This window comes from Harpia harpyja, chromosome 4 (assembly GCF_026419915.1).
Source record: "Harpia harpyja isolate bHarHar1 chromosome 4, bHarHar1 primary haplotype, whole genome shotgun sequence".
Classification (NCBI taxonomy): Eukaryota; Metazoa; Chordata; class Aves; order Accipitriformes; family Accipitridae; genus Harpia; species Harpia harpyja.
The window spans coordinates 69788950-69802461 of NC_068943.1; the positions used below are offsets into that span (position 1 = coordinate 69788950).

General features: G+C 41.0%; 1 protein-coding gene across 3 annotated transcripts in view; it reads right to left on the reverse strand.

Moving 5' to 3' along the window:
- Nucleotides 1–13512, reverse strand: part of TIAM2 (TIAM Rac1 associated GEF 2) — a 90789-nt gene that overhangs the window by 32546 nt on the left and 44731 nt on the right. For 2 of the 3 annotated variants that reach the window (XM_052784666.1, XM_052784664.1), the window contains one exon: nucleotides 386–489. In XM_052784666.1, the coding sequence (XP_052640626.1) occupies nucleotides 386–489 (104 nt within the window). Of the gene's footprint in view, nucleotides 1–385; nucleotides 490–682; nucleotides 778–13512 lie in introns of those variants that run through there. The other variant, XM_052784663.1, reaches the window with a different exon arrangement.

A 13512-nucleotide genomic window follows, 5' to 3' on the forward strand; every position in this document is an offset into this window, starting at 1 on the left:
ATGGTCACTGCGATCTTAACAACAAGCCCTAGAAGTATCAGCAAAACGAAAACACGAACCAAACTGAATCAGTTAGAAAGCTGTAGTAGCTTTACTGTTCTCTGCAGAAACGGGTTCAAGCAACACAGAAAGATGAATCTGATAACTCTCTGCCTGTTTGCCATTTGCCCCCATCACACTGCTTTTGGAGATGCAGCAGCTGTGCCATAGATGCTGACCTGTCAGAGTGACCTCAAGATAATAAAACACTAAGTACAGCTAATATGCATAAAAAATTTTCCAAATTAGTGCCATACGTTAAACTCTTTCCCACAGAATGCAGAGCGTTAACACTGCAACACTGTCTTTTTATTCATAAGGATTGTTATGTCAAGCATGTTCTTACCCTGAAAGGTAGACCAATCTTCTCCCTGTGTGGCACTTGGTCCAGAGTGCCATCAGTACTGCTCCTTTTCAAGCTGGATGTGACATCAGGCACATTACTAAAATCTGTATTCAAAAGAAAACAAATAAATAAATTAGAGGGTTACAGGACAGGAACAGGAAAAGTATTTGCTTTTATCTGCAAATACTTTCAGTGTCTAGTAGAATTACTATAGGGAGAGAGAAGGAATACAAAATTTGTGATCCTCCCCACACCCCAGAAAATAACACAAGAGGTCAAAGCAAGAAGCAACTATACCTGGAAACTCTGCTTTCAAAACAGCAGCTGGACATCTAAGACAGTCTGGAGCAACGCACATATTTGATCAACCAAAATAAACCCAACGCTCTTGCTAACAGCATGCTTTGAAGGTAGCATTATCTGTAATCAGCACACTCTGTGCTGAGACAACCAGTGAGGATTATTAAATGCACTCAGTAGTTCTCCTTGGATGAGCACACTATTGTTCAACACAACTTAGTCTTGAATCCCTTAAAGATTTAAGAAGAAAAGAGAATTTTGCCTTGGAACAAACACCACGGTTCATAATACGGACAGAATCCCTTATTGTTACTAATAGTTTACCAATTTTACTAAGTTTGGAGTCCAGGTATATAGTAGCTGGCACAATGCAAAAATCAGAGGAGACACTGCCCTACTTACTCACAGACTGTAGCTTTCAATAACATTTATGTGTAAACTCAAGATCTATCCAACAATGCTGAACATTCATATAAAAATGATGGTTTTCTCATCACATTTCCTCAATTGGCTGCTTAAAATCTGCAGAGATGTTTACATGGAAATTCTAATTAAAACTCTTAGAAGTGAAGAAGTGATTTTTGATCTGCACTATATCAATCTGGGTAGCTGAAAATCATAAAGCAGCCACCAAAAAAACAACGAGGATTTTTAGCAACCTCAGATGATAAAATAATAATAAAATGAAGGGGTTTTTTTAATTTGCTGCTTTGTTTCCTAGCCTTCAAGTCTCTAGGGTATAATTCACACCACATTACCACGTTTTCAAACTCCTTCTCAACACCTACAAATGCTGGAGATTTATTTTTAAGTGAAAGCTGAGATTCTCATTTAATCACTGACTCCAGCAACTAAGGTGGTAATTAAAACAAATATCATTCATCTTGCAGTAAAATTATGAGAGCTAGCACTAATGAAATTGTGAAGGACAACGGTATCTCTCTGCCTGGGTGTTGCTGTTGTCCTGTCCCTGCAGAGCAGGACCAGTTCCTCTCAGCAAGAACTGAGAAACATGGACTGAAGCAGGGAGGGAAATGGGAATTTTAGGGCCAAAAGAGCACCTTATAGCCCATGAGGAGCCTTCCTGGGAAGACAAAACATGGCAGACAGACCCACAGGAAAGCCAGAAAGATGCAAATAACTCAGCACAATGTCATCTTGATACTTTATTTTTCCATAGGTTATTAAGGTGCCTATGCCAAGCTTAGCATCAAGGCTGACGCTTTCCACCCAGATGCCAAAGACTTGACTACTCCGTCATTTCCCTATCCTTGCACAACCAAGGTCCCATCGCTTTTCGCCCCTCAACTTTTTTACCTTTTCCTCCTGGAGTCACGCGTGGCTCCTCATATCTCAGAGAATACATAACATGCAATACCCCAAGAGTTACCACCTTTGCAGAAAAAACATATTTTACACAACTCCACCAAACAGCCACCCATCTTCTTTAAGAACTTAACAAGGAATCTGCCTTGTCTATTTATTTTATTATGCTTTTATCTCTCTTCCTCCACTGAGCCCGAATAATTTTCTCCTGCCCTCTGGACTTTTAAAGTAATTTTGAGTCTCCCTTCTGTATATGGGTACACATGAATGCCTATTGACTTCCACCACTGTCAACTGCTGGGTATACAAAAGGTAAGCCAACCCCTAAAACTTGAACTGACTTTTAAATAACATTTTCTTGGGGGTGAGGCAATACCAAGGACATTATTTCCCATTGTTTCCCAGTTGTGCTCTTTTTACTTGCCTTCTGGGTTTTAATGCACTTCTCTCCCATACCTCCAACCAACATGCACCTGAGATAGATGTTGCAGTGGCATAAAGGATCTAGAGTTTGATCTCAGGTAGCTATCTAATGAGGAAAAAACCCTACATCCTTTCCCTGATTTTACAAAGTGACCATTAAACTTATTTGTCCTTTACAAAACAGGAAGTAAAACTAACCTATGCAAGCAATGAAGAGAAAGCATAAATGTAGGAAGAGGAAAATAAGGTAAAACAATCAGCAGACAACATGAACAGAAGAAATCAGGACAACAATACCCAAAGTAGGGAAACAGAATATTATATCACTTTGTCCAGATGATCTATCTTTTCCTCCCTTCACCCTCATCTTTGTTTTTCCTTTGTAGTCTATAGGACTGTCAGAGGTAGGTCTATATAGTCTTGCCCATTTTTATAGCATTTGCTATTGGCAGAATGTGTTACTGATAGTAGTTAGGGTAAGCAACAGCAAATGTTATTTTAAATAGTAAAAACTAAAAAAGTTACATGGAAAGGATCGGAGGTGAAAAAGGACATCCTACTGCACGTTTTATGCCAAACTAAGAGGGGGAGGGAAGGAAGGAAGGACGTATGGCTTGTTGATCAGTTTAGCATCCTGTCTCCTTTTCCTTCTTTTACTGTGGAAGCAGATTTCCTTTGGATCTGCTCCTGCAAACCATCAAACTATTCCCAAAGAGCATAGAAGCATCAACATCAGCTGCCCAGCTAAAAAAACCCAAATCAATTGGCAAAGAAAATGAGTATTACCTTAGAGAACAGGTAATTTCAAATGCAAAGCATAAGGACAAACACAGCAGCAAGTCTCTACTTCTAGTACTAAATGGAAAGGGAGTAACAAGGCAAACCATACAAAACGTATTTTCTTTAAACATTCAAATTTAGATTTAGCTCTACAACAGGATTCATATTAACAAAGATGTTCGAAAGTAGTAATGTAAAACTGTTATCTTACAGGCTGGGTAACCACTATCCTTTCAGGCAAAACTAGCAATAAAACAGTAGAGAGTATGCACAGAATTAAGAGAAATGTTACAGCTGTGCGAGTACGAAATCATTCCAGTATATAACATTCTGGATCTTTGCTGGGAATGAGCACAGAGAAGTATGCAAGGAGATATAAATTCCTAAAAATCATCCAAATGTGAGGTCATATCAGTACTTCCTGGCAATTTGTTTTTTTATTGATAATATTATTTTTAAAAAACTATCTCTAATGTTACTTACCTTACTACAATTACATTACTGACTAGTTAAAGAAAACACGGACTACTTTGCTGGCAACATTGTTTGAGAGGCTTTCCAGCATAGTAATGGTGAGTATACCATGACGAAGTCTGCCTATACAGCTCCTTTACAGTAGTAGATTTGATTTATTCTATTGACATAGTTGTGATAAACCTGTCTGGAAGAAAAAAGGGACTGATAATATTGGGTTTAACAAAACTTGGTTTAAATCTTTTAACATAATTTTCCTCTACTGGAGCATACCTCTCTGTCCTGTTCACACACACACACACGCTCATGCATAGCAAGTTGAAATGTGTATTACTTCCACCTGGGAGGGACAGGAACCTCTTAAGCAGATAGCTTCTTCTGATCTAGCAAACAGGAGTATCTCCAGACACTAAAATACAAAGTCACTGTGGTGGGTTCACTCTGGCTGGATGCCAGGTGCCCACCAAAGCCACTCTATCACTCCCCACCTCAGCTGGACAGGGGAGAGAAAATATAACTAAAGGCTCGTGGGTCGAGATAAGGACAGGGAGAGATCACTCACCAATTACCGTCATGGGCAAAACAGACTCGACTTGGAGAAATTAGTTTATTAGCAATCAAATCAGAGTGGGGTAATGAGAAATAAAACCAAATCTTAAAACACCTTCCCTCCACCCCTCCCTTCTTCCTGGGCTTAAATTCACTCCTGATTTTCTCTACCTCCTCCCCCCCAGCAGCACAGGGGGACAGGGAATGGGGGTTGCAGTCAGTTCGTCACAGATTGTCTCTGCCGCTCCTTCCTCCTCAGGGGCAGGACTCCTCACTCTTCCCCTGCTCTGCCGTGGGGTCCCTCCCACAGGAGACAGTCCTTCACGAACTTCCCCAACGTGGGTCCTTCCCCTGGGCTGCAGTTCTTCACAAATTGCTCCAGCATGGGTCCCTTCCACAGGCTGCAGTCCTTCAGGCACAGACTGATCCAGCGTGGGTGCCCCACAGGGTCTCAAGTCCTGCCAGAAAATCTGCTCCAGAGTAGGCTCCTCTCTCCATGGGTCCTCAGGTTCTGCCAGGACCCTGCCCTGCTCCAGCGCAGGCTTCCCATGGGGTCACAGCCTCCTTTGGGCACACACCTGCTCCGGCGTGGGGTCCTCCCCAGGCTGCAGGTGGATATCTGTTCCACCGTGGCCCTCCCTGGGCTGCAGGGGGACAGCCTGCCTCACCATGGTCTTCCCCACGGGCTGCAGGGGAATCTCTGCTCTGGCACCCGGAGCACCTCCTCCCCCTCCTTCTGCACTGACTTTGGTGTCTGCAGGGTTGTTTTCTCTTACATGTTCTCACTCCTCTCTCTGGCTGAAATTGCCATTTGTTCTCCCCCCTGCCCCTTCTTAAATATGTTATTGCAGACGCACTGCCACCATCACTGATGGGCTTGGCCTTGGCCAGCGGCAGGTCCATCTTGGAGCCGGCTGGCATTGGCTCTGTCGGACATAGGGGAAGCTTCTAGCACCTTCTCACAGAAGCCACCCCTGTAGCCCCCTCGCTACCAAAACCTTGCCACGCAAACCCAATACAGTCAACTTGTTGCAAACAAAGAAGAGCAGCAACCTCAGAGAAATGCTAAAATTATCAGAAAAGCACAGGGGAAAAATGGCATTATGTGAAAAGCTTAACTACATCATACGAACTTCATACCAAACTTTTTGCTTGGCTTCTAGCAATGAATGACCAAGTACTGAGAACCTGCTCAGCACCTCGAGCTACCAACAGCATCACCAAAGAAGAATGCCATTACTCCTGCAATGTTATGTCTTGCTGGCAGGCAGATACATGACTCAATCATTCAAGAGAAATTATAATGTAACCACTAAAAAACTGAAAGAAAGCATACTTCCTAAGTCATGCTCCTCACTACTCATCATCTAATTAAAAGTAGGCACAGAGTACACAGATGGGACAGTCAGTGAGAAAAACAAACACATACACAGCATATCTGAGAGCTCTGTACACCTACAGGGATGTCTCTTCCCACGTCACTGCGGTGATACACATACAAGTGGTCAATATGGAAGTTATTCACATGTTTGTGAGTGCTGAGGTACAATGGAAACACATCCTCTAGCAGATGTGTGAGACAAGAATAATCCATGCTACAATCCCAGCCAAGAAACCAAAGGAAATCAACTGGAAAACATCAACATCGACCATCCGGCAACTCATTTACCATAAAGCAGCCATCAACGAATGCAAATGTCACTTATATTTTTTTTTCTGTTTAATTAATGAAGAAGCCTTAATTACCTTCTAGTCAGTGCTGCTCTTACCACTTTAACTGCTTGCTGCAAAGGCAAAATTACCATGAGGAGAAGGTAGGAACTGAGGAACCTGTTCCTTTTATTTTTTTTTTCATAATACTTCAGAACTTGTTCTCTGTTAAATTTTTCTCACCAATTTCAAAAAATGTCAAATAATCATCACAAGCATGTCAAGTGTTATCAAATGTCAAGCACTATGTAGGTGGTTTAACCATTCCCTTTTTCAAACTACAGCAAGAGGGTGTGTTTCCACCTGCCACTCTACTGACAACAATAAATTGAACAAAAAATTCCTTCTAGCTCTACACAAGAAGACAACACAGCAAAATTAAATGTACTCAGTCTCTCACTCCAAGACAAACGAAGACCACTGCAGGGCATCATTTTCAGATCTAGCAGGAGCAGCAGTTCTGTGCATCACTTGATAACTATCTTCAGCAAGTAAAGAAGCACTCTGACAGGCACAGGCAGTCCTGACCTTGGTAAAAATATAGTGACTACACCAGTATGGAAAATAGGGTTTCCCTTCTGCAACATTTCTAAGATGCAAAAACGGTTTACTTTGAATCAGAATGAAACCGTGTCCTTTTACATTATGCTATTTTATTTTTGCCAAAATGCTGAGAAAGAGACACCACAGAGACACCAGGATATTTATCCATGATGTAGGAAAGAGAGATGAAGTCTCCTGCTCTGTCAGATTCAGGTGAGGAAACTGAACCTGGGTCTGTCTCAGCTAAGGTAAGATGCTTGATTAACAGCTAGTAGCTGTGAGTGTTTCCTGGTATCCCCAGCTCCACCTGATCCACTTACCCTATCACCAAACATTCACTACAGCAAATAGATTCAGACTCTAAAGCTCATGCTAAAGCTAGTCCCATAGGATGTGACTGACCCAGGCTGAAATCTGTCTGTCCTCAACAGGGAAGAGTAATGCAGGATAGCAATTAATGACTAGAAAATGACCACGTCTGAGGTGGGTGCAAACCAAGTTGCACTCATGCAACTCAGCAGAGGATTAAACTTTCTTCAGCTCTCATCATTTAAAACCCGGCATATGAAATTGAAACTCAAGAGCAAGGATTTTAATAAATGATTCAACTGATGATAGGGAAAAGAGGATGATGCTATGCAGCTGGTGGATAACAAGCAATAGCTATGTTTAAAGAAGGAATGAGAATATTGGGGAAATCTAATATAGGAAACTACAGATCTGTGACCTACATAGTAACCTAAGGCTTTCACAATCAATTCAAGGAAAGAAAAATTTAAAATGTGGACTTAAATGGAAAATTATATACATACAGTATAGGTAAACAGACTGTGTCAAACTAACCTGACGAGCCTTTGTTGAAAGATGTTTTTAAAGACAAAGAACACAGGATAAATCGAACCTTCTAGAAAGTTAGTTTAAAAAAAAAAAAAAAGAAACCTTTATAATATCCCAAGGGAAATTATTAGCTAAAATAAAAAAGATAGGAATTAAAACAAGGCAGAACTGGCTATCAGGTAAGATAACAATAGATTGGTCTGAATGAACTGCTAGGCCTGGGACAGGCTAATGGTAGATTTTCTCCAAGGTGGGTTTGGGGACCAATTTTACTGGATATTTTCATTATTTGCCTCAGCAAAGAAAGTACAATAGGAAGCACTCTGATTAAATACTCCAATAATTCGAAGTTAATACACAGAATTAATTAAGAGCATGACTGGAGATGCACAAAGAAGATGCAGGATGACCTTGAAGATGGAGCCGCAGTTCCAGAATGAAATCACATAGAACAGAGTTTCAGGGACCAGTAAGAACAATTCCTTCTATAAGCTGTGGCTCATCAGTTGGAAACATGAAAGGAAGAAAAGTGTGGAAGTGTGGAGAAGGGGTTAACAACATATAGTTGTGAGCTAGAGCTACTTAAGCAACGGTCAAGGCCAGCAGATACTGATCAGTTATAACATTGGCCAGGAATATGTCTATGCTGACAATTAGAAGACTGGCTTCCAACCACCACATGAACGAATTTCTAGAACAAGCTTACCTGGGAGCAAAGAATGCAAACAGTCTATCCTATTTTAAAATGGCATATGATAAATGTATCAATAGGGCTGTTGAAAGCCTCAACTAGCAGAGTACCAGACTCACTGAGTCTGGAAATTCCTTCCCATCCTAAGTTTCTCTGTCACCAACGTAGCACAAGTATTACACAGATACCTAAATACAGCTGCACAGGCAAATAGATGGTCAGAAGCCTCTGTCTGTTCAGTACAGCACAAGAAATACTTTAAGTTTCATTAGTGCTGGTGTGTAAAGATACTGGCGAAGAGTGTTTATGACTAAGAGAAGGCTTATATCACAAGTGCACATTGATGAAGAAGCCCCAACAGCTGTCCTACACCACAGTCACTTGCTGATTCCAGCTCAGACATTCATTATTAACTCCAGTGGTTACTCTGCTACAAACTGATCTTTCCCTTGTTTGTAGTTCTCTGGCACTTGAGAGGGAAATGGGGCTCTCATTTCCCATCCTCTCTGCTGCAGTTTTTAATCTGCAGTAGTTAGACGCTTCAGATATGGCAACACACACAACACAGAGCTCCAAGCAATTATGACGGGCTTGGTCTAGTCTGTAAAAGACAGATACCCTGATCTCAGATCAGAGCAATTGACAGCATTTTTAAATACTGGTATTGTTGAGTGATTTTAGATAGATGTTGCAAACCAGCAATAAAGTGAGCATCAATTTATTTCTGAGAATACTAATATGAATTTTAGCTTGAAAAAAATTAGGATCTGTAATTATAAGGAATTATAGGAGGTACACTCTATCCACTAGGAAAGAATGTATTCAATATTTTCACTAATTCCCAAATGCTGTAGAAACTGCCAATAAACCACAATACAGCCAATCTTCAGCATGTAGGATATTCTCCCTCTCCCTATTACAGAGAGTTTCCATAACACGGCTGCATGGTTTAGATGGAAATGAGATATTACATTTAGGTAATAAAGTTAAGCCAGGTGTATGGAAAGCTGCATTTTTCATTGTTCTGTGAATTCTCCGGACTAATCAGTTAATTATGATAAGCTTGCAGTTCCCATATTCTTCTAGCCAATGTTACTATCAAGAGAAAAGTAAGCTTCCAAGAGAAGATAACAAATATTTCCAAAATCCCTGGTGCAAATAATACTAAAGTCTGAGCCAACTCTCAGAAAGGTACAAAGCCTTGGTGGTCTTAATACCTTCAGAGTTACTGAAAAACAGGGAGTGGTAGGTGAAGCATTCCAACATTGCCTGGAGAAGAGAAATATCAGTGTAGTGAACTCTAAAAATGCTCCCTTGGAGATTAGTACTCATAACTTCAGTTAAACGGTTCAGCCTGGCAGGTAGCACATATGTGCTTATTTCTTTTGGTTCAATACAATTAAATGTATTTCAGGTTTTCAACAGTATATTTACTCTTTTGTAATGAAGTTAAAAAATAGGCAGGTAAGCATTTCCTTCTGTATCCTTTTTCTTTCTGAAAGACTTCAAGAAATACCTTTCAAAAAGTAAAAGTTGATCCAAAGGAATTTCTTGAATGGCTTTCAAGAGACATTCTCACTGTCTCTGTTAAAAAAGGCATCCAAGTTTCACCAGAGAGATATGAAGGGTTCTGGGTTCACTAGTTCAGTTATTCATAACTGGTATGTCTTGCTTATGCAAGGATCAGACCTTTTGGTTCTTTGGCTCATGTTATCCCCTGGGATGAGCATGGAAGGGGCACCCAGCAGCTGGCATCCAGGCCAGAGCCCCTGCAATCTCTGCAGGCCTTTAGATTTCTGTCTAGGTTGCAAAGAGCACATTAACTGTGGTCAGGAAGGAGAAAAGGAAGAGAGTTCTAGGAGGAGAAGACAAACTCCCATGGAAGATTCATTAACTGTCCCACAATGGCCATTTGCACTGCAGAAATTGCTAGTAAAAGTGAGAAAGGTCTAGAAGATGAGGTGTGGGCATAAAGCTAGGTAGGTTTAGTAAAGCTGTGATACAAGAGGACATTGGAGTTGCTCTAGGGCTTCTATCATGAAGGCCCAGGTCTGGAAAGATCAGAAGGTGTTTGGAGGCATACAGTTCTTTAAGGCTTTCATACAAAAGCAGTTTTTTCCTCTAAACCCTCTTTGGCCAGAGAAGGATGATTATAAATTTGGTGATAAGTCAGCTGAAAAAAATTCAGAGCCCATAACACAAGAATAGTCCAGCTCAACTGACATGTGGAGAGCTAATTTCCACCTAGGAGAAGTGCACCAAAAGGTCCTGCTTTACCTCAGGCTGTTGGTCTATTTCCTCTGCATGTCATAGCAGCAAATAAATAAACAAATAACTAAATTTTTTTGCACTCTGAGGTCCTACCCATACAAACCTCAACATATGAAAAATGGCTCCTACACACTGAGCTTATTCATGAGGAGTTTTTACAGCCACATTTGATTTCTAGACCAAAAGCTGTCTCAAGGTAGCTTCTGCACTAAGGAAACAGATCTAAGAGAAAGCAGGTAGCTTGCAGCCACAGATGAGAAATATTGATTGAAATGTATCATATCCTCCACCACTTCAAGCTGAAAGCCAAAGCAACTTGATTCACCTTTCATCTTCATTGGGGTTCTCTATGAATCTGGCAAACGACTGAGGTACCATGGACCCTAAGTGCAGATTCCTATTAATCTCCACTTAAGTTTTCCAGAATAATGGGAGTGTTCATGTTAGCTCAATTCGGTAATTTTAACTGGAATTTATGTAAGTTTTTAACTATTGCACAGTGCCAGTTTGGTTGTTTCCCCACAGCTGGTACTCACAGGCAAGTACTACTACTTAACACTCCAATGCTGGAGTAAATTCAAAACAATTTATGGGCAGTAACTGTGGTTATTAACTGTACAGTGGTTTACAGCTTTCATGCTGCTTTAACCAACAGTTAAAAAGATAGTGAAATACTAAATTTATTACCAATTCAAACACCCCTTCCTCTTTTTGCCTAGGAAATTTTCAAGTTCTTGTGAAAGCCTTTGACCTAACTTCAGATACCAGCTAGCTCAAATTCTCATTGCTAAATTAACATGTCTTGAGTCTACTAATACAAGTAACTTCAGTTTCTAGAAAACTAAAACTAAACATGTTAAAGAAACACAAATAAAATGCACTGGACTTTAATAATTCAGAATTTTTTTCATCTCTGCAAGGTATTTTGGCTTTTATCACTTGTTGTCCCAGGCATTTTGTAACCTATTTGGGGACTGGCTGGAAGGTAAGTTCTCAGCTTAGCTTCAAGGCTGTAACAACTGACTCTGGTGTAGCTAGAAACTTCATTCAGGAATTCATTCAAGATATTAAATCTGGAAAAAATATTAGCATACAGCTGTCATAACAGCAGTCTTCCTAGGTAGGGTTCTTAAACACAGAATTACTAGATGGCTGTCAATGACAAGACTGTTACCAAACAAGACATGCAATTACAGGCCAGACAAGAAGGTTCCCTTCATGGCCCCTCTCATCCATATGTTTTGGCTTCAGGGAGCAAACTATGAAACATCAGAAGGTGCTCTGCATGCTTCCTGAAAGACAATGCAACTAGGCTGCTGCTTCTTGCAGATCTGATACTGCCTAGGCAAAGAGAAACTCATACTTCTGGCCAGGGTCTGAAATGCTCAAGCAAGACAAGTCTCTCTCCTTTGTTCTCATCCTTCAGTGAGGAAAGTAACGCTTCTTCTTTAAACACTGCACATTTTCATGTTTAGAAAAAGCCAGCATGTTCATGCAAATATTCTTGTATCGTACAGCTTGCTTAAGACATGCTGGGCCACAGGCTGAACAGTGGCTTAGCTCCAGTCAGCCACCTACCTTCTGTAGGCTGCTTTACGGTCTCTTTTCTTTTTTTAAAAGTATCTGCAGAAACATCCATTCTGAAGCTGGAGCAGAGTCCTTTAGATCCCTTGGGAGTTCCTTTGTCGGTTAACTGTTCATCATGAAGCAAAGTAATTTGACTCATTTGCTAATTCAGTAATCAATAGGAGATACAAATTAGCAACATAATAGGAAATAGCTGCCTGCACTTCTGTAGCAATGACTGATTAGCCCCTGCACATCCATGGAATGTTTTTATAGGGTTATTTAACTTTCTACACTTTCTCTGTCCAAGTATCTGCCAGTCAGACAACTGTTGAGGCTTTTCAGTTTTAAGTTTAAGACTTCACACTGGCTTCTCAAATTGTTACCTAAATACATTCGTTTCCTAAGTGCATAACAAATGACTTCTTAGATACAGTCTCACTGGAGGCCATTGTTAGCCATAGCTAGTGCATCACCCTTCTATTCCAGCTCAACAGCTGGAGATGTGTGGCTGTGGTACAGAGGAGGAAGACACAGCAGAGCCCATGCTGGGTTGCCACCATCCTCCACAAGTGTCAGCAAAGGCTGCATCCCACTGCTGCCATTAGGTCTTCCAGGCTGGGGCTGCTGGACGTGCAGGGGTGCTGTCAGTGGCTCCTCTCCTGGTTTCTGCTGCTACTGTGGGATTGCTCACATAGGATGGCTTTAGCCATTCTCAGAGGTCATTTGCATGGAGGAGAGCTGGAAAGCAAATGGAGCTCGCCCTGCCCAGGTACCAAGCACACCACCTTGGTGGTACATTTTCATCTCCATCTCAGATTTATAGGCACAAAAGTCATGAAAACAGAAAGGAAAAAGGGGGGAAAAAAAAGTTACTCAATAGTTTAGCAAGAATTTGTGGCTAGCTTAGACAGTTTTTATAATTACTCAACCTACCTTAGCTCTGTGAAACACAGAACATCTGCTGTTTGATGTGTTTTAAATTATGCCTAAGGCACTGGTCTGTATGTGGATGTCTCTAACTTTATCATCATTAATAAATCTCCTTGCTGTCCATATTGTCACTCTACAGAATTCAGTAGGACTGGCAATGTCATGATTTATGCCTACATATTGTCACTGAGCCAGAAGGTGCAGCTCCACAGGGTTTAAGGGAGTTTACATCAGGAAAAAACAATTTGGCCCACTGACTTCACAGGGATTAAATCATAGCAGCATTTAGCAAAGCAGCACAGAACACTCTTTCAGTAGAAGAGCATTTAAGGCTGTCCCATTTTATAGCATAAACAAACTTTTAATTTGCAGCACACATCTAACAGGAAGCCAACAGGACAGTTCGTCAAGCGCCAGCAAGAGCTCATTAAACCACCTCTCTTGGGAAACACTCCGTATTGCAAAACATGCAATAGGGCAACGAGTACTCCTATGGATCCAGCTTCTGAAGAGGCAAACGCTGTCTTTGAACTAACCTCTACCCTGCTATAGTCCCAGGTATTGTCACAGGCCAGACCTAGTCTTTTCCCAGTGATTCTCAGGAGCATAGGACAAATTAACAGCACACAAACAGCTGGACTGGAAGCCAACTTACCATGATTGTCCAAGACTACTGTAAACACACACCTCACCTCTGAGCTTGCTTTGATGAACAGCCATTGCA